Here is a 27,255-nt window from a genome sequence, read left to right as displayed (position 1 = left end):
AAACAATGAATCATGGAACACTTCATCTAAAACTAATAATGTAATGTATGGGGATTAACATAAGAATAAAATAAATAAATAAATAAATAAATAAAAAATAAAAAAAGGGAATACTACAAAAATTTTGCACTTATAAATTTGACTTCTTAGAATTCCTTAGAATTTCAATTCTTTGAAATGAACAAAATCCCACAACTCCGCCAAGATAAATAGACAATCTGAATATTCCTATAACCATTAAAGTAGTTGAATTGAAAATAAAATCTCTAGAAAGAGACATCTCTCAGCCCAGATGTATTAGTTTGAAAAGTCTATCACATATTATAGAATTAACAAAATTTTACATAATATCTTCAAGAAAACAAGAAGAGGAGAGAGCATTCCCAACTAATTTTATGAGGTCAGAATTACCCTGATACCAAAACAAGACCAAGAGAGTACCAAAAAAAAAGCCCATAGTTCCTCTCATGAAATTATACCAAAAATCCTTAAGAAAATATTGCCAAAGAGTATCCAAAATTGCATACGAAGAACCATATTCAATGATTAAGTGGGACTCAGTACAGGTATGCAAGGCTAGATTAACATTAAAAAAATCAGTGTAATCCACGATATTGACAAGATAAGGAAGAAAATTTTATCAATTTATGCAAAAAAGTAGTTCATAAATTAAACACCCACTGATGATAAAAGTTATCAGTAAGTTAGGAATAGAGGTGAATTGTTTCACTTGTTGTAGTAACCTCTACAACAAATATCTATGTTCACCACTACCCTTAAAAGTGACTGAGTTCTTTCCCCCCTAAGATCAGAACCAATGTAAGGATGTCCACACTCTCCATTCTTTTGACATGGTACTGAAAGTCTAACCACTGCATTAAGGCTGTAAAAAGAAACAAAAGGCATACAATTTGGAACAGAATAAATAAAATACTCCCAGTTTTCTGATGTCATAATTATCTACAGTTGAACCTTGAACAACACAGGTTTGAACTGTGTGGGTTCATTTATATGCAGATTTTTTTCAGTAAATACAATATAGTACTGTTAATGTATTTTCTCTTCCTTATGATTTTCTTTCTTTTTTTAAGATTTTATTTATTTATTTGACAGACATACAGTGAGAGAGGGAACACAAGCAGGGGGAGTGGGAGAGGGAGAAGCAGGCTCCCCCTGAGCAGAGAGCCCAATGCAGAGCTCGATCCCAGGACCCTGGGATCATGACCTGAGCCGAAGGCAGTCGCTTAATGACTGAGCCAACCAAGTGCCCCTTCCTTATGATTTTCCTAACATCTTCTTTTCTCTAGCTAACTTTATTGTAAGAATACAGTATATAATACAAATAACACAAAATATGTGTTAATCAAATGTTTATGTTATTGGTAAAGCTTCTGATCAGCTGTAGGCTATTAACAGCTAAGTTTTGGGTGAGTCAAAAGTTATATGTAGATTCTCAATTGTGAAAGGAGGATTTGTGACCCTAACCTCTACATTGTTCAAGGTCAACTGTACATAGAAATCCCCCCAAACTATAAAAATTCCTAGAACTAACAAATGAGTTCAGCCAAGTTGCAGGATACAAGGTTAATACATAAGAATCAATTGCGAGGCTTTTACTTCCATCATTAGGAGCTCCGTGAACCCACTCCCCAGTGAAACAAGGAAAATTGACATATATTATTTTTTAAAAAGTAACCTTTTAAAGTCTCTAGAAATTGTCCTAATGGAATATAGCACATGCATTTATTCAAGAAAACCTACTAAAATTCAGTAAGAACAAGGAAAGTCTGTGACATTTGTGCCATGACCTTCACTACTACCCCCCAAGCCTAGCTTGATGGAACCTCCATTCCAAGTATGTGTGGCCAAGAAGGTGAAGCTCCTTTCTCCTTAAGGAGATCATCCAGTCAAATGATATGCTACCTCACTAAGTAGAACAGACAGCCAGCACTTCACATCCTTTCCAGCTCCAAGTTGCAATGGCAAGTGTGGCTAAGAGGTTGAAGATTCCCTTCTATCCATCTAATTCCCACCCATGGAATGAAGGCTATTCGTCAGGGTACAACAGGTTCAGAATATTTGGTCCTGACCACCCGCACCTCAAACTGTTCATATGCCAGGGGTTTCACACCAGGATAAGCAAATGGAGAAGACTGAAGGTAACACTCACAGCACTGGCTCAGAGGGTTTGCTCATGGACAGAGGCAATCCAAAAGATAAGAAAGCTCTGACACTTTCCCCAAAGGAACTGACTTTACTTTAAACAGAGTGTAGAGAAGCTTAAGCCTAAGGATGTGCTTAAAAATAATAAGTTCAGGGGTGCCTGCGTAGCTCAGTTGGTTAAGCAACTGCCTTCGGCTCAGGTCATGATCCTGGAGTCCTGGGATCGAGTCCCGCATTGGGCTCCCTGCTCGGCAGGGAGTCTGCTTCTCCCACTGACCATCCTCCCTCTCATGCTGTCTCTCATTCTCTCTCTCTCAAATAAATAAATAAAATCTTTTAAAAAATAATAATAATAAGTTCATTTAATTAAGAGCAATAGGCTAAACTATAGGCCAGCTAGTTCACCAGAAAGAACCAGAGAAAGGAGAAGATAAGAGCTATAAACAGAAAAATGAAACTGAACCATTCTTTTACACCACACACAAAGATAAACTCTAAATGGATGAAAGACCTCGATGTGAGGCAAGAATCCATCCAAATCCTAGAGAACACAGGCAGTAACCTCTTCGACATTGGCCACAGCAACTTCTTTCAACACACGTCTCCAAAGGCAAGGGAAACAAAAGCAAAAATGAACTTTTGGGACTTCATCAAGATCAAAAGCTTCTGCACAGCAAAGGAAACAGTCAACAAAACAAAGAGGCAACCCACAGAATGGGAGAAGATATTTGCAAATGACACTAGAGATAAAGGGCTGATATCCAAGATCTATAAAGAACTTCTCAAACTCAACACTCAAAAAACAAATAACCCAGTCATAAAATGGACAGAAGAAATGAACAGACACTTCTCCAAAGAAGACATACAAATGGCTAACAGAGACATGAAAAAATGTTCATCACCATTAGCCATCAGGATAATTCAAATCAAAACCACATTGAGAAACCACTTCACACCAGTTAGAACGGCAAAAATTAACAAGGCAGGAAACAACAAATGTTGGAGAGGTTGTGGAGAAAGGAAAAGCCTCTTACACTGTTGGTGGGAATATAAGTTGGTACAGCCACTTTGGAAAACAGTGTGGAGGTTCCTCAAAAAGTTAAAAATAGAGCTACCCTATAACCAAGCAATTGCACTCCTGGGTATTGACCCCCAAGACACAGATGTAGTAAAAGGAATGGGCACATGCACCCCAATGTTCACAGCAGCAATGTCCACAATACCCAAACTGTGGAAGGAGCCAAGAAGCCCTTCGACAGAAGAATGGATAAAGAAGATGTGGTTCATATATACAGTGGAATATTACTCAGCCATCAGAAAGGATGAATACCTACCATTTGCATCGCCATGGATGGAACTGGAGGGGATTATGCTAAGTGAAGTAAGTCAGCAGAGAAAGACAATTTTCATATGGTTTCACTTATTTCTGGAACATAAGGAATAGCAGAGAGGACATTAGGGGAAGGAAGGGAAAACTGAAGCGGGGGGAATCAGAGGGGGAGACAAACCATGAGATTATGGACTCCAGGAAACAATCTGACGGTTTCAAAGGGGAGGGGGGTAGGGGGATGGGTACCCAGTGATGAGTATTAAAGAGGGCACGTGCCCTCTACCCCTCTCCCCACTTGAGCACACATGCTCTCGCTCTCTCTCTCTAAAATAAATACATAAATCTTAAAAAAAAAAATTAGAGAGAGAAAAGAAGGTGGAGGAATAGGGGACCCTATTCCAACTGGTCCCTGGAATTGAGCTGGGTATCTACCAGACCAATCTGAACACCCACAAAATTAGCCTGAGATGTAAAAAGATAAATCTGGATCTCTACAAACACAATATCGCAGGCATTTGGTTTCAAGGTACTAAGTGGAGAGCCATGATTCCGCAGGCAGATATTGGAGGATAAGTGGCAGCGGGAGGGAGCCTGGCCATGGGGATCCTACACTGCCAGTGAGTGACAGCCTCACACGCTGGTATGGGGCACAGACTTGCAGACTGGTAGCAGTGGGGAAAGGACATTAGGGCAGCCCCTGGGATGGAAACCCGGAGCTGCAGGGTCACGCATGTGAACTGGGTGTGGCTGGTGGTTTTAGAAGCACAAAGGGCAGAGACGTGCCCGGACCTGGAGGCAGGACTGGGAGCACTGCAGAGGGGCACACAACCCAGGATGCTGCAGTTTATAGCAGCAAAGGCAGAAATGAAGATAGTGTGGCTTGGAGAGCACACTGAAGAACAGACTGCAATCTCTCTGCTTTGAGGCAGAGGGTTGGAAACGGTCTCTTCTGCTCTGACTCTCGGAAGAGATGGAAGAGATGCAGAAAGCCACCAGGGAAAGCTGCCAGAGAACAAAAGCCCCCAAAACTGGTTCCCACTGAGACCATCCTCCACCACAGGGACGCAGGGCAACTCTGACCAAACAGGGTTGCCTGAGTAACAGCATGACAGGCCCCTCCCCAGAAGACAGGCTGGGAGAACAAGAGGCCAGCAACCCTAAGTTCCCTAGAAAACAGGTGCATCTTGCTTGGGTTCTGGTCAATAATTTGGACTCTATACATTCCCTCAACCACCCATCAATAGAATGACTGGGAGGAGGAATCCCCAAAATAGAAAAGACTCAGAGATTATGACTTATGCCACAGATTTACAAATGGATGCAGATATAACCAAGATGTCAGAGATGGAATTCAGGCTAGCAATTGTGAAGACAATGGCTAGAATGGAGAAATCAATTCATGGCAAGACAGAGTCTCTAAGGGCAGAAATGAAAGCTGAATTGGCAGAACTTAAAAATGCTATCAATGAGATCCAATCTATACTAGATAATCTAACAGCTAGGGTAAGTGAGGCAGAAGAACGAATCAGTGACCTGGAAGACAATTTAATAGATAAAAAGGGAAAAGAGGAGGCCAGGAAAAACAACTCAGAATCCATGAAAATAGAATCAGAGAAAAAAGTGACACCATGAAGCGTTCCAATGTCAGAATAATTGGAATCCTGGAGGGGGTGAAGAGAGAGAGAGGACTAGAAGATATATTTGAGCAAATCGTAGCTGAGAACTTCCCTAATCTGGGGAATGAAACAAACATTCGCATCCTAGAGGCAGAGAGGACCCCTCCCAAGATCAGTGAAAACAGGCCAACACCCCGGCAAGTAATAGTAAAACTTGCAAATCTCAGAACCAAGGAAACCATCTTAAGGGCAGTTAGGGGGAAGAGATTCCTTATGTACAGAGGGAGGAACATCAGAATAACGTCAGACCTATCCACAGAGACCTGGCAAGCCAGAAAGGCCTGGTAAGACATATTCAGGGTAATAAACAAGAAGAATATGCAGCCAAGAATACTTTATCTGGCAAGGCTGTCATTTAGAATGGATGGAGAGTTGCAGAGCTTCCAAGACCAGCAGAAATTGAAAGAATAAGTGACCACTAAGCCGGCCCTGCAAGAAATATTAAGGGGGGGTTATAAAAGGAGAAAGACCCCAAGAGTGATATACTACAGAAATTTACAGGGACAATCTATAAAAACAATGTCTTCACAGGCAACATGATGACAATTAATTCATATCTTTCAATAATCACTCTCAATGTGAATGGCCTAAATGCTCCCATAAAATGGCACAGGGTTGCAGATTGGACAAAAAGACAGGACCTATCCATATGCTGTCTACAAGAGACTCATTTTCAAACTAAAGATACATCCAGATTGAAAGTGAAGGGATAGCGATCCCTCTTCCATGCCAGTGGACTTCAAAAGAAAGCTGGGGTAGCAATTTTTATATCAGACAAATTAGATTTTAAACTAAAGTCTGTAGTTAGAGACACAGAATGACACTATATCATACTTAAAGGGTCTATCCAACAATAAGATCTAACAATTGTAAATATCTATGCCCCCAACATGGGAGCAGCCATCTACATAAGCCAACTGCTAATGAAAATAAAGAGTCATATTGATAAAAATACATTAATTGTAGGAGACCTCAATACTCTACTCTCAGCAATAGATCATCTAAAAAGAAAATCAACAAAGAAACAAGAGCTTTGAATGACACACTGGACCAGATGGACCTCATAGATATTTACAGAACATTCCACCCTAAAACTACAGAATACTCACTCTTCTCCAGCACACATGGAACATTCTCCAGAATAGAAGGTCTCAACTGATACCAAAAGATTGAGATTATTCCCTGCATATTCTCAGACCACAATGCTTTAAAACTGGAACTGAACCACCAGAAAAAATTTGGCAGAAATTCAAACACTTGGAAGCTAAAGACCACTCTGATCAAGAATGTTTGGGTCAACGAGGAAATTAAAGAAGAACTTAAACAATTCATGGAAACCAATGAGAAACAAAACACATCAGTTCAAAACCTATGGGATACTGCAAAGGCAGTCCTAAGGGGGAAGTACATAGCCATCCAAGCCTCACTCAAAAAAACAGAAAAATCCCGAATTCACCAACTAACTCTACACCTTAAAGAACTAGAGAGAAAGCAACAAATGATGCCTAAGCCATGCATTAGAAGAGAAATGATTAAGATTAGAGCAGAGATCAATGAATTAGAAATCAGAAACACAGTAGATCAGAGCAATGAAACTAGAAGCTGGTTTGTTGAAAGAATAAGATCAATAAACCACTGGCCAGACTTATCCAAAAGAAAAGAGAAAGGACCCAAATTAATAAAATGATGAATGAAAGGGGAGAGATCACGACAAACACCAAGGAAATAGAAACAATTATTAGAAATTATTATAAACAACTATACGCCAATAAACTGAGCAAACTGGATGAAATGGATGCCTTCCTGGAAACCTATAAGCTGCCAAGACTGAAACAGGAAGAAATTGACAACCTGAATAGGCCAATAACCAGTAATAAGATTGAAGCATCAATCAAAAACCTCCCAAAAAACGAGTCCAGGGCCTGATGGATTCCCTGGGGAATTCTACCAAACATTCAAAGAAGAAATAATACCTATTCTACTGAAGCTGTTTCAAAAAATAGAAACAGAAGGAAAACTTCCAAACTCATTCCATGAGGCCAGACCCCATCAAACAGGACAATTTCAGACCGATATCCCTGATGAATAAGGATTCCAAAATCCTCCACAAAATCCTAGCTAATAGTATCCAACAATACATTAAAAGGATCATCCACCACGACCAAGTGGGATTTATCCCCGGGATGCAAGGGTGGTTCAACATTCGCAAATCAATCAGTGTGATAGAACACATTAAGAAGAGGGAGAAGAACCATATGGTCCTCTCAATTGATGCAGAAAACGCATTTGACAAAATACAGCATCCTTTCCTCATTAAAACTCTTCAGAGTATAGGGATAGAGGGAACATTCCTCAAGTTCATAAAATACATTTATGAAAAACCCACAGTGAATATCATCCTCAATGGGGAAAAGCTGAGAGTATTTCCCTTCAGATCAGGGACACGTCAAGGATGCCCACTCTCACCACTATTGTTCAACATAGTACTAGAAGTCCTAGCAACAGCAATCAGACAAGAAAAAGAAATAAAAATTATTCATACTGGCAAAGAAGAAGTCAAACTCTCTCTTTTCGCAGACGACATGATACTTTATGTGGAAAACCCAAACGACTCCACCCCCAAATTACTAGAACTCATACAGCAATTCAGTAATGTGGCAGGATACAAAATCAATGCAAAGGGAGCAAGATGGCAGAGGAGTAGGTGACCTGGATTTTGTCTGGGCTGCGGAATTCAGCTGGATAGGGATCAAACCATTCTGAACACCTATGAACTCAACAGGAGATCGAAGAAAAGAATAGCAACAACTCTCTGAACAGAAAAGTGACCACTTTCTGGAAGGTAGGACGTGCGGAGAAGTGAATCCGAGGTGCAATTTGGGAGGATAAATGGCGGGGTAGGGGGCCTCCATCAGCCGCTACCGGCAAGTGATAGAGCCTCGGGGCACAAAATCGGAACTTTTAGAAGTCTGCTCCGCTGAGGGAGGTCGCTTCGGTGGCTAAGCTGGGGGTGGAACCCTCGCAGGACAGTGTGGTCTCAGGACCCTCGGGGTCACAGAAATACCAGGGGTGCCTGAGTGCGGCAGAGCTCCCAGGTATCTGAGCGGGGAAGCCAGCGGCAGAGACGGAGCCGAGGAGCAGGCTCTTGGCTCGGGGTTGCCATAGACCGTGATCCATGGCACAGTCGGGCCACTGCTCCTCCAGCAGTGACCCAACAAGTGGCAGATCCGGGGAGACTCCCCTTCCTCCCCGGGGAGGAGCAGCGCGGGAGTGCACCACAGGGATCTGCTGGGTTTGGGGACTCCACACGGGGTCAGGTGCGAGAGATATAAACACTTGGTCACAGCCCGGGTGAGCATGGAGTGTGGCCAGAGACCAGGGAGACGGGAGTGACTGACTGCTTTTCTCTGGGGGCTCACTGAGGAGCCAGGCCTCGAGTTCTTGGCTCCTCTGGGGCGGAGATTGGGAGGCCGCCATTTTCACTCAGCCTCCAAAGATGTACGGAAAGCTTGCAGGGAACAAAGGCTCCGGAGAGCAAACCCGAGCAGATTACTTAGCCTGGACCCGGCAAGGGTGGGGCAATTCTGCCTCCAGCAAAGACATTGGGGAACCACAGCAACAGGCCACTCCCCCAGAAGATCAGCGAGAACAGCCAGCCAAGACCAAGTTTACCCATCAATGAGAACAGCAGAACTCCAGCACTAGGAGAATACTGCACAAATAATCCATGGCTTTTTTACCATGATTCTTTAGTCTTTCAAAGTTAATTTTTTTTTAAAGATTTTTTATTTATTTGAGAGAGAGAATGAGAGAGAGAGCATGAGGGGGGGAGGGGCAGAGGGAGAAGCAGACTCCCCGCTGAGCAGGGAGCCCGATGCGGGACTTGATCCCAGGACTCCGGGATCATGACCTGAGCCGAAGGCAGACGCCTAACCGACTGAGCCACCCAGGCGCCCTCAAAGTTAATTTTTTTTTAAACTGTCTTTTTTTTTTTTTGAATTTTTCTTTTTCCCTTTTTCAACCAACATCTTATCAATCCCTTTTTTAAAAAACATTTTTATTTTTCATTTTTAGAGTCATATTCTATCCCTTCATAGTAGTTACCCGTATTTTTGGCATATATATATGTTGTTCTCTCTTTAAAATTTTGAGATAGTTTCTTCTAACAGATCAAAATATACCCTAAATCTCTAGTGTATGGTTTTTTTCTACTCTCCTGCCTGATCACATTCTCTCCCTTTTTTCTTCTTTTTTTAAATCCTCTTCTTTCTTTTTTCAAACAACTTATCAATTACTTTTATAAAGTTTTTTATAATTTTCATCTTTACAGTCACATTCCATCCCTTCATCATATCAACCCTTATTTTTGTACATATATAAGTTTTTCTTTCTTTAAAATTTTGGGATGCACTTTCTTCTAACAGACCAAAAGACACCCAAAATCTAGTGTGTGGCACTGTTCTATGTACCAGCCTGATCATATTTGATTATATTCTGGGTTTTTTTGTTTTGTTCTGTTTTTGTTTGTTTTTATCTTTATCTTTTTCTTTTTTTTTCTTTTTTTTTTTTTCTATCTTTCCCTTTCCTTTCTCCCTGCTTCAGGTCTTTTCTGATTTGTTTAGAGTGTATTTTCTGGGGACATTGTTACACTGTTAGCATTTTGTTCTCTCATTCATCTATTCTCCTCTGGACAAAATGAAAGACGGAAAAAATCACCTCAACAAAAAGAACAAGAGGTAGTACCGACTGCCAGGGACCTACTCAATACGGACATTAGTACGATGTCGGATCTACAGTTCAGAATCCTCACTTTAAAGACACTAGCTGGGCTTGAATAAAGCATGGAAGTTATTAGAGAAACCCTTCCTGGAGAAATAAAAGAACTAAAATCTAACCAAGTCGAAATCAAAAAGGCTATTAATGAGGTGCAATCAAAATGGGGGCGCTAACTGCTAGGATAAATGAGGCAGAAGAGAGAATCAGTGATATAGAAGACCAAATGATGGAAAATAAAGAAGCTGAGAAAAAGAGAGATAAGCAACTACTGGATCATGAGGGCAGAATTCGAGAGATAAGCGATACCATAAGATGAAACATTAGAATAATTGGGATCCCAGAAGAAGAAAGAGAGAGGGGCAGAAGGTACATTGGAGCAAATTATAGCAGAGAACTTCCCTAATTTGGGGAAGGAAACAGGCATCAAAATCCAGGAAGCACAGAGAACCCCTCTCAAAATCAATAAAAATAAGTCAACACCCTGACATCTAATAGTAAAACTTACGAGTCTCAGAGACAAAGAGAAAATCCTGAAAGCGGCTCGGGAGAAGAGATATGTAACCTACAATGGTAGAAACATTAGATTGGCAACAGACCTATCCACAGAGACCTGGCAGGCCAGAAAGGACTGGCAGGATATATTCAGAGCACTAAATGAGAAAAATATGCAGCCAAGAATACTATATCCAGCTAGGCTGTCATTGAAAATTGAAGGAGAGATAAAAAGCTTCCAGGACAAAAAAAAATTAAAGGAATTTGCAAATAGGAAACCAGCTCTACAAGAAATCTTGAAAGGGGTCCTCTAAGTAAAGAGAGAGCCTAAAAGCAACATAGACCAGAAAGGAACACAGACAATATACAGTAATGGTCACCTTACAGGCAATACAATGGCACTAAATTCCTATCTTTCAATAGTTACCCTGAATGTAAATGGGCTAAATGCCCCAATCAAAAGACATAGGCTATCAGATTGGATTAAAAAACAAGACCCATTAATAGGCTGTCTGCAATAGACTCATTTTAGACCCAAAGACACCCCCAGATTGAAAGTGAGAGGGTGGAGGGCGCCTGGGTGGCTCAGTTGGTTAAGCGACTGCCTTCAGCTCAGGTCATGATCCCAGGGTCCTGGGATCGAGTCCCGCATCGGGCTCCCTGCTCTGCAGGGAGCCTGCTTCTCCCTCTCCCACTCCCCCTGCTTGTGTTCCCTCTCACTGTATCTCTCTCTGTCAAATAAATAAATAAAATCTTAAAAAAAAAAAAAAAGAAAGTGAGAGGGTGGAAAACCATTTACCATGCTAATGGACACCAAAAGAAAGCTGGGGTGGCAATCCTTATATCAGACAAATTAGATTCTAAACCAAAGACTGTAATAAGAGATGAGGAAGGACACTATATCCTACTTAAAGGGTCTATCGAACAAGAAGATCTAACAATTGTAAATATCTATGACCCTAACATGGGAGCAGCCAATTATATATGGCAATTAATAACAAAAGCAAAGAAACACATCAACAACAATACAATAATAGTGGGGGATTCAACAGAATCCATCCCAAAGCAACGGAATACACATTCTTCTCTAGTGCCCATGGAACATTCTCCAGAATACATCACATTCTAGGTCATAAATCAGGTCTCAACCAGTAACAAAAGATTGGGATCATTCCCTGTCTATTTTCAGACCACAATGCTTTGAAACTAGAACTCAATCACAAGAGGAAAGTTGGAAAGAACTCAAATACATGGAGGCTAAAGAGCATCCTACTGAAGAATGAATGGGTCAACCAGGAAATTAAAGAAGAATTTAAAAAATTCATGGAAACCAATGAAAATGAAAACACAACTATTCAAAATCTTTGGGATGCAGCAAAGGTAGTCCTAAGAGGAAAGTATATAGCAGTACAAGCCTTTCTCAAGAAACAAAGGTCTCAAATACACAACCTAACCCTACACCTAAAGGAGCTGGAGAAAGAACAGCAGATAAAGCCTAAACCCAGCAGGAGAAGAGAAATAATAAAGGCCAGAGCAGAAATCAATGAAACAGAAACTAAAAGAACAGTAGAACAGATCAACAAAACTAGGAGCTGGTTCTTTGAAAGAATTAACAAGATTGATAAACCCCTGGCCAGACTTATCAAAAAGAAAAGAGAAAGGACCCAAATCAACAAAATCATGAATGAAAGAGGAGAGATCACAACCAACACCAAAGAAATACAAACAATTATAAGAACCTATTATGAGCACCTCTATGCCAGCAAATTAGATAACCTGGAAGAAATGGATGCATTCCTAGAGATGTATCAACTACCAAAACGGAACCAGGAAGAGATAGAAAACCTGAACAGACCTATAACCACTAAGGAAATTGAAGCAGTCATCAAAAATCTCCCAAAAAACAAAAGCCCAGGGCCAGATGGCTTCCCAGGGGAATTCTACCAAACATTTCAAAAAGAATTAATACGCATTCTTCTGAAACTGTTCCAAAAAATAGAAATGGAAGGAAAACTTCCAAACTCATTTTATGAGGCCAGCATTACGTTGTTCCCAAAACCAGACAAAGACCCCATCAAAAAGGAGAATTACAGACCAATATCCCTGATGAACATGGATGCAAAAATTCTCACCAAAATACTAGCCAATAGGATCCAACAGTACATTAAAAGGATTATTCACCACAACCAAGTGGGATTTATCCCTGGGCTGCAAGGTTGGTTCAACATCCACAAATCAATCAACGTGATACAATACATTAACAAAAGAAAGAACAAGAATCATATGATCCTCTCAATAGATGCAGAAAAAGCATTTGACAAAGTACAGCATCCTTTCTTGATCAAAACTCTTCAGAGTATAGGGATAGAGGATACATACCTCAATATCATAAAAGCCATCTATGAAAAACCTACAGTGAATATTATTCTCAATGGGGAAAAACGGAGAGCTTTCCCCCTAAGGTCAGGAATGCGGCAGGGTTGTCCACTATCACCACTGCTATTCAACATAGTATTAGAAGTCCTAGCCACAGCAATCAGACAACAAAAATAAATAAAAGGCATCCAAATTGGCAAAGAAGAAGTCAAACTCTCACTCTTTGCAGATGATATGATACTTTATGTGGAAAACCCAAAAGACTCCACCCCAAAACTGCTAGAACTCATACAGGAATTCAGTCAAGTGGCAGGATATAACATCAATGTACAGAAATCAGTGGTATTCCTATACACCAACAACAAGACAGAAGAAAGAGAAATTAAGGAGTCGATCCCATTTACAATTGCACCCAAAACCATAACATACCTAGGAATAAATCTAACCAAAGGGGCAAAGGATCTGTACTCAGAAAAGTATAAAATACTCATGAAAGAAATTGAGGAAGACACAAAGAAATGGAAAAACGTTCCATGCTCACGGATTGGAAGAACAAATATTGTGAAGATGTCAATGCTACCCAGAGCAATCTACACATTCAATGCAATCCCCATCAAAATACCATCCACTTTTTTCAAAGAAATGGAACAAATAATCCTAAAATTAGTATGGATCCAGAAAAGACTCCGAATAGCCAGAGGAATGTTTAAAATGAAAAGCAAAGCTGGCGGCATCACAATTCCGGACTTCCAACTCTATTACAAGGCTGTCATCATCAAGACAGTATGGTACTGGCACAAAAACAGACACACAGTTCAATGGAACAGAATAGAGAGCCCAGAAATGGACCCTCAAATCTATGGTCAACTCATCTTCGACAAAGCAGGAAAGAATATCCAATGGAAAAAAGACAGTCTCTTCAACAATTGGTGTTTGGAAAATTGGATAGCCACATGCAGAAGAATGAAACTGGACCATTTCCTTACACCACACACAAAAATAGACTCCAAATGGTTGAAAGACCTCAATGTGAGACAGTAGTCCATCAAAATCCTAAAGGAGAACACAGGCAGCAACCTCTTTGACCTCAGCCGAAGCAACTTCTTCCTAGAAACATCGCCAAAGGCAAGGGAAGCAAGGGCAAAAATGAACTATTGGGACTTCATCAAGATAAAAAGCTTTTGCACAGCAAAAGAAACAGTCAACAAAACCAAAAGACAACTGACAGAATGGGAGAAGATATTTGCAAATGACATATCAGATAAAGGGCTAGTATCCAAAATCTATAAAGAACGTATCAAACTGAACACCCAAAGAAAAAATAATCCAATCAAGAAATGGGCAGAAGACATGAACAGACATTTTTCCAAAGAAGACATCCAAATGGCCAACAGACATGAAAAAGTGCTCAACATCGCTCAGCATCAGGGAAATCCAAATCAAAAACCTCAATGAGATACTACCTCACACCAGTCAGAATGGCTAAAATTAACAAGTCAGGAAACGACAGATGTTGGCAGGGATGTGGAGAAAGGGGAACCCTCCTACACTGTTGGTGGGAATGCAAGCTGGTGCAGCCACTCTGGAAAACAGTATGGAGGTTCCTCAAAAAGTTGAAAATAGAGCTACCCTACGATCCAGCAATTGCACTACTGGGTATTTACCCCAAAGATACAAATGTAGGGATCCGAAGGGGTACATGGACCCCGATGTTTATAGCAGCAATGTCCACAATAGCCAAACTGTGGAAAGAGCCAAGATGTCCATCGACAGATGAATGGATAAAGAAGATGTGGTATATATATAGAATGGAATATTATGCAGCCATCAAAAGGAATGAGATCGTGCCATTTGCAACGACGTGGATGGAACTAGAGGGTATTATGCTGAGCGAAATAAGTCAAACAGAGAAAGACATGTATCATATGACCTCACTGATATGAGGAATTCTTAATCTCAGGAAATAAACTGAGGGTTGCTGGGGGGGGTGGGGTGGGAGGGATGGGGTGGCTGGGTGATAGACAGTGGGGAGGGTATGTGCTCTGGTAAGTGCTGTGAATTGTTCAAGACTGTTGAATCTCAGATCTGTACCTCTGAAATAAGTAATGCAATATACGTTAAGAAAAAAAAAAATGAAGATAGCAGGAGGGCAAGAATGAAGGGGGGAAATCGGATGGGGAGACGAACCATGAGAAACGATGGACTCTGAAAAACAAACTGAGGGTTCTAGAGGGGAGGGGGGTGGGAGGATGGGTTACCCTGGTGATGGGTATTAAAGGGGACACGTTCTGCATGGAGCACTGGGTGTCATGCACAAACAAGGAATCATGGAACACTACATCTAAAACTAATGATGTAATGTATGGTGATTAACATAACAATAAAAAAGTAAAAAAAAAATCAATGCACAGAAATCAGTTGCTTTCTTATACAATAACAATGCAACTGTAGAAAGAGAAATTAGAGAAACGATTCCATTTACAATAGTACCAAAAACCATAAGATACCTCGAAATAAACCTAACCGAAGAGGTAAAGGATCTATACTCTAGGAACTACAGAACACTCATGAAAGAAATTGAAGAAGACACAAAAAGATGGAAAAATATTCCATGCACATGGATCAGAAGAATAAACATTGTTAAAATGTCTATGCTACCAAAGCAATCTATACCTTCAATGCCATCCCGATCAAAATTCCAATGACATTTTTCAAAGTGCTGGAACAAACAATCCTAAAATTTGTATGGAATCAGAAAAGACCCTGAATCGCCAAGGAAATGTTGAAAAAGAGAAACAAAGCTGGGGGCATCAGGTTGCCTGATTTCAAGCTATATTATAAAGCAGTGATCACCAAGACAGCATGGTACTGGCACAAAAACAGATACATAGACCAATGGAACAGAACAGAGAGCCCAGATATGACCCCTCAACTCTATGGTCAACTAATCTTCGACAAAGCAGGGAAAAACATGCAATGGAAAAAGACTCTTCAATAAATGGTTTTGGGAAAATTGGACAGCCACATGCAGAAGAATGAAACTCGACCATTCTCTAACACCATAGACAAAGATAAACTCAAAATGGATGAAAGACCTCAATGTGAGACAGGAATCCATCAAAATGCTAGAGGAGAACATAGGCAGTAACCTCTTTGACATCACCCACAGCAACTTCTTTCAAGATACATCTCCAAAAGCTAGTGAAACAAAAGCAAAAATGAACTTTTGGGACTTCATCAAGATCAAAAGCTTCTGCACAGCAAAGGAAACGGTCAAAAAACAAAGATGCAACCCACAGAATGGGAGGAGATATTTGCAAATGACACTACAGATAAAGGGCTGATATCCAAGATCTATAAAGAACTTCTCAAACTCAATACCCAAAGAACAAATAATCAAGTCAGAAAATGGGCAGAAGATATGAACAGACACTTCTCCGAAGAAGACATACAAATGGCTAACAGACACATGAAAAAATGTTCATCATCATTAGCCATCAGGGAAATTCAAATCAAAACCACATTGTGATACCACCTTACACCAGTTAGAATGGCAAAAATGGACAAGGTAAGAAAACAACAAATGTTGGAGAGGTTGTGGAGAAAGGGGAACCCTCTTACACTGTTGGTGGGAAAGGAAGTTGGTACAGCCACTTTGGGAAACAGTGTGGATGTTCCTCAAAAATTTAAAAATAGAGCTACCCTACGACCCAGCAATTGCACTCCTGGGTATTGACCCCAAAGACACAGATGTAGTGAAAAGAAGGGCCATATGCACCCCAATGTTCATAGCAGCAATGTCCGCTATAGCCAAACCGTGGAAAGACCCGAGATGCCCTTCAACAGATGAATGGATAAAGAAGATGTGGTCCACATATACCATGGAATATTACTCAGCCAATAGAAAGGATGAATACCCAACTTTTACATCAACATGGATGGGTCTGGAGGAGATTATGCTAAGTGAAATAAGTCAAGCAGAGAAAGTCAATTATCATATGGTTTCACTTAATGGTGGAACGTAAGGAATAGCATGGAGGACATTAGGTGAAGGAAGGGAAAAATGAAGGGGGGGAATCTGAGGGAGAGAGGAACCATGAGAGACTATGGACTCTGAGAAAAAAAACAGGGTTTTAGAGGGGAGGGGGCAGGGGGGATTTGTTAGCCCAGTGATGGGTATTAAGGAGGGCAGGTACTGCATGGAGCACTTGGTGTTATATGAAAACAATGGATCGTGGATCACCACATCAAAAACTAACGATGTATTGTATGGTGACTAACATAACATAATAAAATTTTTAAAAAAAGAAAGTAAAAAATATACATCATACAAACTGCAACCAGAAGGAAGTTGGAGTGCCTATACTAATGTCAGATGAAGTAGATGTTTAAAAACATTGCTAAATTTATGTAAGGACACTTTATAAGGACAAAAGGGTCAATTCTTAAAGAATATATAATCATTATAAATATATAACCTTAAGAACAGAGCCCTAAATAGTTGGAGCAAAAACTGACAGAATTAAAGGAAGAAATTCAATGACAAAGGCTAGAGACTTTAATACTCCACTTTCAATAATGAATAGAACAACTACACATGAAATCAATAGAGAAACAGAAGACTTGCACAACACTATGCACAAAAGAGTCCTAACAGACATCTTTAAAACATTTCACCCCAAAACAGCAGAATACACATTCTTCTTAAGTGCACATTGAACATTCTCCAGGATAGATCATATTCTAAGCCATAAAACAAGCTTCTGTAAATTTAAAAGGATTCCATTCATATAAAGTATGTTCTCTAATCACAAGGGTGTGAAATTAGAAATTAATATCAGAGAGCACTTTGGGAAATTCAAAAATATGTGAACCAGAAGGAAGAATATAATAATTAAACAGAGAATAAGAAAGCATTAGAGAAAATCAACAAAACCAAAAGTTGGTTCTTTGAAAAGATTAACAAACACAACAAACCTTTAACTAGGTTAACAACAGCAACAACAAAAAGCCCTCAAATTAAGAAATTCAGGAATGAAGGAGGGGTTATTACTATTGACCCTAGAGAAATAAAAAAAGAATTATAAGGGAATACCATGAGCAGCTCTATACCAACACAATAGATGACTTAGATGAAATGGACAAATTATGACAGTGATACAAACTCCAAAACTGACTCAAAAAGAAATCTGATTTGATCTATAACAAGTAAAGTGATTGAATAAACAAAAAACTTGCTATGAAGATAAGTAATTCTTTTTTTTTTACTTTTTATTTTTTTAAATTTTATTTTAAAATAGCTATGACCCAGCAATTGCACTACTGAGTATTTACCCCAAAGACACAGAAAGGATTAATACTTATCATTTACATCAACATGGGTGGAACTGGAGGGTACTATGCTGAGCAAAGTAAGTCAACCAGAAAAAGGCAATTATTTTACAGTTTTACTCATATGTGGAATATAAGAAACAGCACAGAGGATCATAGAAGAAGCGACGGAAAACTGAATGGGAAGTCATCAGAGAGGGAGAAAAACCATGAAAGACTCTTAGCTGTAGGAAACAAACTGAGGGTTGCTGGAGGGGAGGTGGGTGGGGGGATGGGGTGATTGGGTGATGGGCATTAAGGAGGGCATGTGATGTGATGAGCACTGGGTGTTATATGAAACTGATAAATTATTGAACACTACATCTATAACTAACAACTAAGTTGGCTAATTGAATTTAAATAAAAAATAAATGATATATAAAATTTTTTAAAAAGGAAACATCAATGAAACCAGGAGATGTTTCTTTGAAAAAAATCAATAAAGTTGATAAACCTCTAGCCAGTCTTGTCAAGTAAAAAGGAGGAAGGGTTCAAATAAACTCACAAATGAGAGAGAACTAACAACCAATACCACAGAAATACAAATAATCATTAGAGAATATTATGAAAAAAACTATATGCCAAAAATTGGACAAACTAGAGGAAATGATAAGTTCCTAGAAATATATAAACTACCACAACTGAAACAGGAAGAAATAGAAAACTTGAACAGAACAATAACCAGCATAGAAATTGAATCAGTAATTAAGAAACTCCAAACAAACAAAAGTCCAGGACCAGATGGCTTCACAGGTGAATTCTACCAAACATGGCCAAGAGATACATGAAAAGATGTTCATCATCACTTACCATCAGGAAATGCAAATCAAAACTACAATAAGATATCACCTCGTACCTGTCAGCATGGCTAAAATCAACAACACAAGAAACATCATGTGTTCAAAAGGATGTGAAGAAAAAGAAATCCTCTTGCACTGTTTGTGGGAATGCAAACTGGTGCAGCCACTATGGAGACAGTATGGAGATGCCTCCAAAAGTTAACAATGGAAATACCTTGTGATCCAGTAATGGAGCTAGTGGGTATTTAACCAAAGAATACAAGAGCACTAATTCAAAGGGATACATAAACTCCTATGTTTATAGCAGCATTATTACAATACCCATGGTATGAAAGCAACAGAATTATCCATTGATTGATGAATGGATAATGAAAATGTGTTATATATTTATAAGAGAATATTATTCAGGCATAAAAATGAATAAAATCTTGCCATTTGCAATGATGTGGATGGAACTAAAGAACACACTGCTAAGAAAAATAAGTCAGTCATAGAAAGACTAATACCATATGATTTCATTCACATGTGGAATTTAAATAACAAAACAAGCAAAAGAAAAAACAATAAGAGAGAGAGACAAAACAAGAAGCAGATTCTTAATTATAGAGAACAATCTGATGGTTACCAGAGTGGAGGAGGCTGGAGGGATGGGTGAAATAGGTGATGGAGATTAAGAAGTGCACTAGTTGTGATGAGCACAGGGTGAGGTATGGAAGTGTTGAATTACTATATTGTACATCTGAAACTAATATGACACTGTATGTTAATTAACTGGAATTTAAATAAAAACTGAAAAAAAACAAATAACTTTGGATTAGACATTGGTTTCTGGGATCTGATACTTAAAGCACAAGCAAGAAATGACAAAATAAATAATTAGACATTATCAAAATTAAATTTTTTTTTTTTGCTTCAGAAGATACTATTAAGAAAGTGAAAAAGCAGCTCAGAATGGGAATAAATATTTGCAAATCATATATCTGGTAAGAGTCTAATTTTCAGAATATATGAACAACTCATACAAATCAACCTTAACAAAAAGACAACCCTTGGGGCACCTGGATGGCATAGTCAGTTAAGTGTCTGATTCTTGCTTTCAGCTCAGGTCATGATCTCAGGGTCATGATCTCAGGGTTGTGAGATCAAGCCCCACATCGGGCTCTGCACTGAGTGCAGAGTCTGCTAAAGTTTCTCTCTCTCTCTCCCTCTGCCCCTCCCACCCGCTCACTTTCTCTCTCAAATAAATAAATAAATATTTTTTAAAAGACCAATAATCCAATTTAAAAATAGGCAAAGCATTTGAATAGATATTTCTCCAAAGAATATATACAAATAGCCAGTAAGTTTATGAAAAGATGTTCAACATCATAGTCATTAGTGAAATGCAAATGAGCATCATGAGATATCATTTCATATTCACTTAAGATGGGCATTATAAAAATGGACAATAACAAGTGTTAGTGAAGATACAGAGAAATTAGAACCCTCATATGTTGCTTTTGGGGATGTAAAACTTTGAAAAACAGTTTGGCCACTTTGAAAAACAGTTTGACAGTTCCTTAAAGCATCATAGATTGAGTTATCAGATGACTCAGCAATTCTGCTCCTAGGTATATATCCAAGAGAAATGAAAACATATGTCCACACAAAAACTTGTACAACAATGTTCATGGCAGCATTATTCATAATTGCCAAAAGTGGAACCAGCCCAAATGTCCATCAATTTATGAGTAAACAAATGTGGTATAGCCATACAGTAGAATATCATTCAGTTATAAAAAGAAGTACCTACACATGATACAACATGGATTAGCCTTGCACACATTTTGCCCAATGAGAACAGGCAGGTACAAAAGGCTACATATTGTATGATTCCATTTGTATGAAATGTCCAGAACAGGCAAATCTATAGAGACTATAAACAGATTAGTGTTTGCCAGGGGCTGAGGGGAAAGGGGATCTGGAATGACTCTAAAGGGTATAGGGTCTCTTTTGAGGCTGATGAAAATGTTCTGGAATTACTGGTGATGGTATACAACCATGTGAATATAATAAAAAAACACTGTATATTTTAAAATGGTTTATTTCACATTATGTGAATTATATCTCTATCAAAAACAATTTTTTAGAAAGCATAGGAAAAGTTATACCAAGCAAATATTAAGCTAAATAAAAGTAATAATATCAGAAAAATATTTTTATTTTAGGGCAAAATGCCAAAGATACTAAATTACCAGAAATAATTTCCTTACACACTGATAAAGTATTAAATTCACCAGGAGGATATAACAGTTGTAAATTTTTTATAATTATTTACAAAGCATCAAAATTGACATAGTTACAAGGAGACAGTAACAAATTTTTCATATCAACAAGTAGACAACACCCCAGAAGAATGTAGAACATTTGAGCTAGATTAACAAACATGACTTAATTGAAGTATATACTACACTAAACCCAAATATAAAATGTGTATTTTTTCAAGTGCTTATGGAATGTTTACTAAAAATGACCTTTTGTTGGTCCATAAGGCAAATCTAAATAGGTTTCAAAGAACTGAAATCACAGGAAGTTTGTTCCCTGACAAGAATGTAATCAAAATGGAAATGGCAAGGGCACTGATCTGTCAAGAAGCTGGCCAACAGACTGGCACCAAATTCCTGGAGACTTCCTGCTGTGTCAGGCATTAACCCTTTAGTTGCTAAATGGAGATTAATAGGTCCCCACAGTCCTGAGTAAAGGGCTGAGGTGCCCAAGGCAAGGAGTAAGTGGTGGGGAAACTAAGAAAGCTGGGAACAGTGATTATTTACCAAATAATCTGGAAATATTTAAGAAAATCCTTATGTCCATACAATTATGCATCTGAGGAATATCAGTCCTATTTTTTTTCCCAAAAACATAACTTTATATTTTTTAAATTTTTTATTGTTATGTTAATACCTCCTCAATACCCATCACCAGGCTAACCCATCCTCCCACCCCCCTCCCCTCTAGAACCCTCAGTTTGTTTTTCAGAGTCCATCGTCTCTCATGGTTCGTCTACCCCTCCAATTTCCCCCCCTTCATTCTTCCCCTCCTGCTACCTTCTTTTTTTTTTTTCTTAACATATATTGCATTATTTGTTTCAGAGGTACAGATCTGAGATTCAACAGTCTTGCACAATTCACAGCGCTTACCAGAGCACACACCCTCCCCAGTGTCTATCACCCAGTCACCCCATCCCTCCCACCCCACCCCCCACTCCAGCAACCCTCAGTTTGTTTCCTGAGATTAAGAATTCCTCATATCAGTGAGGTCATATGATACATGTCTTTCACTGTTTGTATCAGTCCTATTTTTTTATCACCTCTATTTAGTAGGTAAATTACAGCATCAGATGCTTATACTCAAAAACAGGAAAGTCTGAAAATTAATGAGCAGAAGTTAAAAAGAAAAATCAAAAGAAAGTGAAAGAAATAGAATAATGGTAAGAAAAATAGTTAAATAGAAAACAAAGATATAACAGAGATGTAAAAAGCCAAAAGTTGATTATTTTTAAAAACTTATAAAAGTGACAAACTTCTGGCAAGACTGATCAAGAGGAAAACAAGAAGATACCAATAAACAATATTAGAACAAAAGAGAGGACATAACTGCAAATGCAACATTTAAAAATCTGAATATAAGAACTTCAAGCAAATACATTTAAAAAGTGATCTGAGATAGAAAAATTCCTAGAAAACCATAACTTAATATTAACAAGTAGAAATAGCAAACTGGAATGATTCTATAACTATTTAAAAGATTGTATCAGTTAAAAATTTTCTTACAAAGAAGATAGTAGGCTCAGATGTTTTTATTTGGAAGTTGTGCCACCTTGTATAACCTCTGTCAGAAAACAGAATGAAAGGAAATCATTCCCACTTCATTTTATGCCACTAAAATCAAATAGAGAAACACGAGAACCATGGTAAAATTAGAAACCAAGCTCATTCATGAACAAAATACCAAATTCCTAAATAAAATATTAATGAACTAAATCCAGCAGTTTTTATTTATCCTAGGATTGCGAGATTAGTTCAACACAAGAAACATCTCCAATGTAATTCACATTAACAAATTAAAATAGAAAATTAACATGTCATCTCAAGAAATAGAGAAAATACATTTAATAAATTTCAAAGTTTACTCATTTAAAAAATCCTACTGGCAAACTAAGAATAAACTGGAACTTTTTTTTTTTAGAGGGATTTTATTTATTATTTGACACAGAGAGACAGATTGAGAAAGAGCAGGGGGAGAGGCAGGCAGAGGGAGAGGGAGAAGCAGACTCCCTGCCGAGCAGGGAGCCCCGATGTGGGACTCAATCCCAGGACCCTGAGATCCTGACCGGAGCCGAAGGCAGACGCTTAACCAACTGAGCCACCCAGGCACCTGGAACTTCTTTAACCTATTAAGTGAAATCTACAAAAAACTACTGCAAATTTACTCAATGGTGAAACTTTAAGAACATTCCCTTTAAAATTAGGATCAACATAACAATGCACACTATTAACATTTCTATTCAACAATGTACTTAAAATGGTGTGTTTTTGTTGGAGATGAGTGGTCCCAGGAGTGCAGTAATATAAGAAAAAGAGATACAAAAATATAAAGATGGGAGGTGAAAAAAGAGAATTGTCATTTACATATAAATTATCAAAATTAATAAGAAAGTTTATCAGGTTTTCTAGTTACAAATGCAATATACAAAAACTACAATTATATTCATATACATTACCAATAAACTGCTATAAAATGTAATTTTCTAAAAAGGTATTATTTACAATAGCAACAAGAAATAAAGGAATTTCTTATAATGATGTGCAAGCCCCTTCAAATTATAAAACTTCACTTGAATAACATGAAAAGGTTTTAAATAGATGGAGAGACATACTGTGTTTACAGAAGACTCAATGTCACAGAGATTGATCTTAATTTGATCTTAAATTGATCTACAGATTGAATGTAATTCCAATCAAAATCCCAGAATTCTGTGTGTATGTGTGTGTGTGTATGTGTGTAACTTGAAAAGCTAATTCCAAAATTTATGCAGACAAAAAATTTTACTGCAGTATTGTTCATAACCCAAAACTAGAAACTACCTAAATGTGCATCAACAGTTAGATGGAAAGGGGTGCCTGGGTGGCTCAGTCGGTTAAGCGGCTGCCTTCGGCTCAGGTCATGATCCCAGGGATCTGGGATGGAGTCCTGCATCATGCTCCCTGCTCAGTGGGGTGTCTGCTTCTCCCTCTGCCCTTCCCCCTACCCATGATCTCTCCCTCTCTCATGCACTTGCTCTCTCTCTCTCAAATAAATAAACAAAATCTTAAAAAAAAAAAACAGATGGATAAACCATGAGGTATTCACAAAATGTAGTACTACACAGCAAGGAGAATAAACAATATAACTACATGCAACAATAATATAGATGGCACACAAAACATAACACTGAATGAGAAAACAAGTCCAGATGGACATACACAGCTTTTCAGGCACTTTACACATGTTAATGCATTTAATTCTCAGAACAACATCATTGATTGTGTTCATCTCCTCACCCACTGCCCTTTTTGGAACCAGGCAGGTCTAGAGAGGATGCTCCAAGCAAAGGATGATTAAGATCTTTCAGTGGTAAATAGACTCTCCAGCAAGAGAGATGAGGCAGACATTTTCCAGGGCAGGATTTGGCAAACACCAAGTTTATTGTGTCTGCGGTCTGACATAATTCAATCACTAATGAGCGACTGTCTTGTACACACAGAGCCCATGCTTGCCTATGGTGAGTAGTAGAGTGAGTGGAAGTAGAGCATTAAACATCTGCTGTGTGCCAGGTTCTGAGCTTGATGCTGAGGATATGATGGGCAGAAAGACCACGCACCCACCTTCTTGTTTAAATAATAATTAACATTTATGGAGCACTTACTATGAGCTGGACATTCTAAGCATTTTATATATTTTATTCTCTAATCTTCACGACAACACTATTATTCACTTCTTTTTACAGATGAAGAAATGGAAGCACAGGGAGGTAAAGAGACATGCCCAAAGTCACAGAGGCAGGAGGTGGCAGAGCTGGGATTCAAACCTAGGCAGTCTGGATCCAGACCTCTGAATCACTGAATCATCCCAACAACACAATGTGAGAAATCGTTATTAGTTCTGTTTTGCAGCTAAGGAAAGAGAGGCTCAGAACTAAAGTGAGCACGTATTTGTTTTGCACCCTCTATGTGACAGAGACTATATTAGGTGATTTATGTATATTATTTCTGCAACCTGAAAGACAGAGTTGACGGAAATATAAAGGTCCTAACTCTGGAGGACCCAGGTATGCAGAGACTGGCTTGCCTGCTTGTCAACTAAATCCAACAGCCCCTTGGAAAGAAATAAGGTGGTTCACTGGATGGCGGTGGGATGTAATTCTCAGTCTCATCCAGGCTCCTAGATCTCTAGATGAGTGAGTGAAACTGCTGGTGGAGAGAAGGAAAGAGAACAGGAGGCTGTTTTTTTTCTGTCTCTCCCTCTTCTTCCTCCATCTACATCTTGCATACTATACACCATATTTAATATCCTACATCTTCCTGTATTCTCTAAGCAACTACCTCTCCTCCCAATAGCACTGAGCCTGGACCTCCTCTAGCGTTAGCATAGTGGGAGCTTGGTCAGGTGGACCTCAAAATGTCTGGGTCCCACAGTCCACAGCTGTCTTGTCTCTGCCCACCTCAGGGTTCCTCAGGCCATAATCCTTGGGCTGGAAGCACCTTGGTCTACAACCGTCCCCTGTTATCTGCGGGAAATGGTATACTTCAGTGTTTTAAAAAAAATATTTACAAGTTTTGTTTGCTTCTCCTTTGTCTCTGTTTTCTTAAATTTTCAAAATGAATATTACACAGCAGGCTCTTCCTGAGAGGCTGTTTTCTCTCTCAAATTCCCAGAGTAGCAAAAGTGTCCATGTGTGCCAAGAAGGCAATGCAGAAGACAGGACACCCAGACTTTCCCAACTCAGACAGGTATAGACTTATTAGAAGAGGCTTGAGAAAAGGGAGGAGCAAAACTGACCAATGGCATGGTACTGTTGTGTATCCAGCACCTGTTCCCTGAGAAATTATGCCAGGAACCATTACCTTATTTCACCCAAGCACTATCAGACAGGACCAATTTCCAGACACTTCATTGAGGTCACCAAAATGAAACATTCTAGGCTAGCACTGAACAGTTCCAAACTAGCAATGTCAAATTTCAAACAGGAAGCATTTCAAATAAGCTCTGGATAAGAAAGGAAAAAAAGTGCCTAGTCAAAAATCCCTCTAAGATGGTCTTTACCTAATCCTCATTCTTTCTCTGTCCTTCATCTCTCTCTTTCTCTTATTCTTTCTCTATCTTTTCTGACATTATCCTTTTGTTGTTTTACAGTTACTTCATTCAGCTGCTTATCTAGTCCAACTTTCAGGTTGGGTTGGGGGTAGATGTGTGGGGGGCATGTCCTTTGCTCTTCTTCTACACCCACTCTACCACCACCACCTTGAAGCCCATGAAAGCAAATCACACTTACAGCCCCTCCTCCGCTGTAGCCGGCTGCTGCCACTGCTGTGTGGAATCCAGATCTTCTGCAACCTGTTTTGGGTGAGCTCTCCCATCTCTCGAGACATCTTAGGTGTCGCAGCTAATGACACCACTGTCCACAAGGTACTGGGCCTCACTTCCTGTCTTACTAGCTGTCTCTTCTGTTAATGTGGCCACAGCAGCAGGTGGACAGAGTTGGGATAGGCAGGTGCACTGGGCTTCTGAGCCCTCTGGCAGCCTGTCTCCAGCCCCCCTCTCCTCTTTCCTAGTCCTTGCCTGACTTGCCTGCCTCTGTGCCTGTATATACCAGTGGGGGCTTGGGTGCAGAGAGAGAGGTTGGGCAGAGGTCAGCAGAGGCCTCTGAACTCCAAGGGCTGTGTACATAGGAGATAACTTGGAGCCCAGCAAGGAAGGCAGCCAGCAAGACAGCCTAGGTCTGGCCAGTTACTTCCCTCCAATGAAGACAGGAGTAGTAGAACATGCAAATAAAAGACCAAAGATCATGTGCTTATATCCTGTGTGGGGTGGAAAAAGTAAAGGTGATGGAGGCAGGTCTCAGCCTCTTTCACAGCTTTGAAATAAAAAAAAAAAAAAAATGGGCCCAAGTATAATGTCAAGTTCTAACCCAGAAACAGAGATCCACATCAGAAATTCAAGGTTCTCAAGTACAAACAAAATCCCTACTGAAAAA

General features: G+C 39.2%; 1 protein-coding gene across 2 annotated transcripts in view; it reads right to left on the bottom strand.

Annotated features, from left to right (window-relative positions):
- The window catches only part of PFKFB1 (6-phosphofructo-2-kinase/fructose-2,6-biphosphatase 1), a 126,876-nt gene extending 99,956 nt beyond the window's left edge, over positions 1-26,920 (bottom strand). The window contains exon 1 of one of the 2 annotated variants that reach the window (XM_021700194.1): positions 26,554-26,920. In XM_021700194.1, the coding sequence (XP_021555869.1) occupies positions 26,554-26,650 (97 nt within the window). In that variant the 5' untranslated portion in view covers positions 26,651-26,920. The remainder of the gene's footprint in view (positions 1-26,553) is intronic. The other variant, XM_021700276.1, reaches the window with a different exon arrangement.
- Between the last annotated feature and the right edge of the window lie 335 nt (positions 26,921-27,255).

This window comes from Neomonachus schauinslandi, chromosome X, assembly GCF_002201575.2.
Source record: "Neomonachus schauinslandi chromosome X, ASM220157v2, whole genome shotgun sequence".
NCBI lineage: Eukaryota > Metazoa > Chordata > Mammalia > Carnivora > Phocidae > Neomonachus > Neomonachus schauinslandi.
Note: the sequence above shows the minus strand (reverse complement) of the source record. Positions and strands in the feature narration are given on the sequence as shown.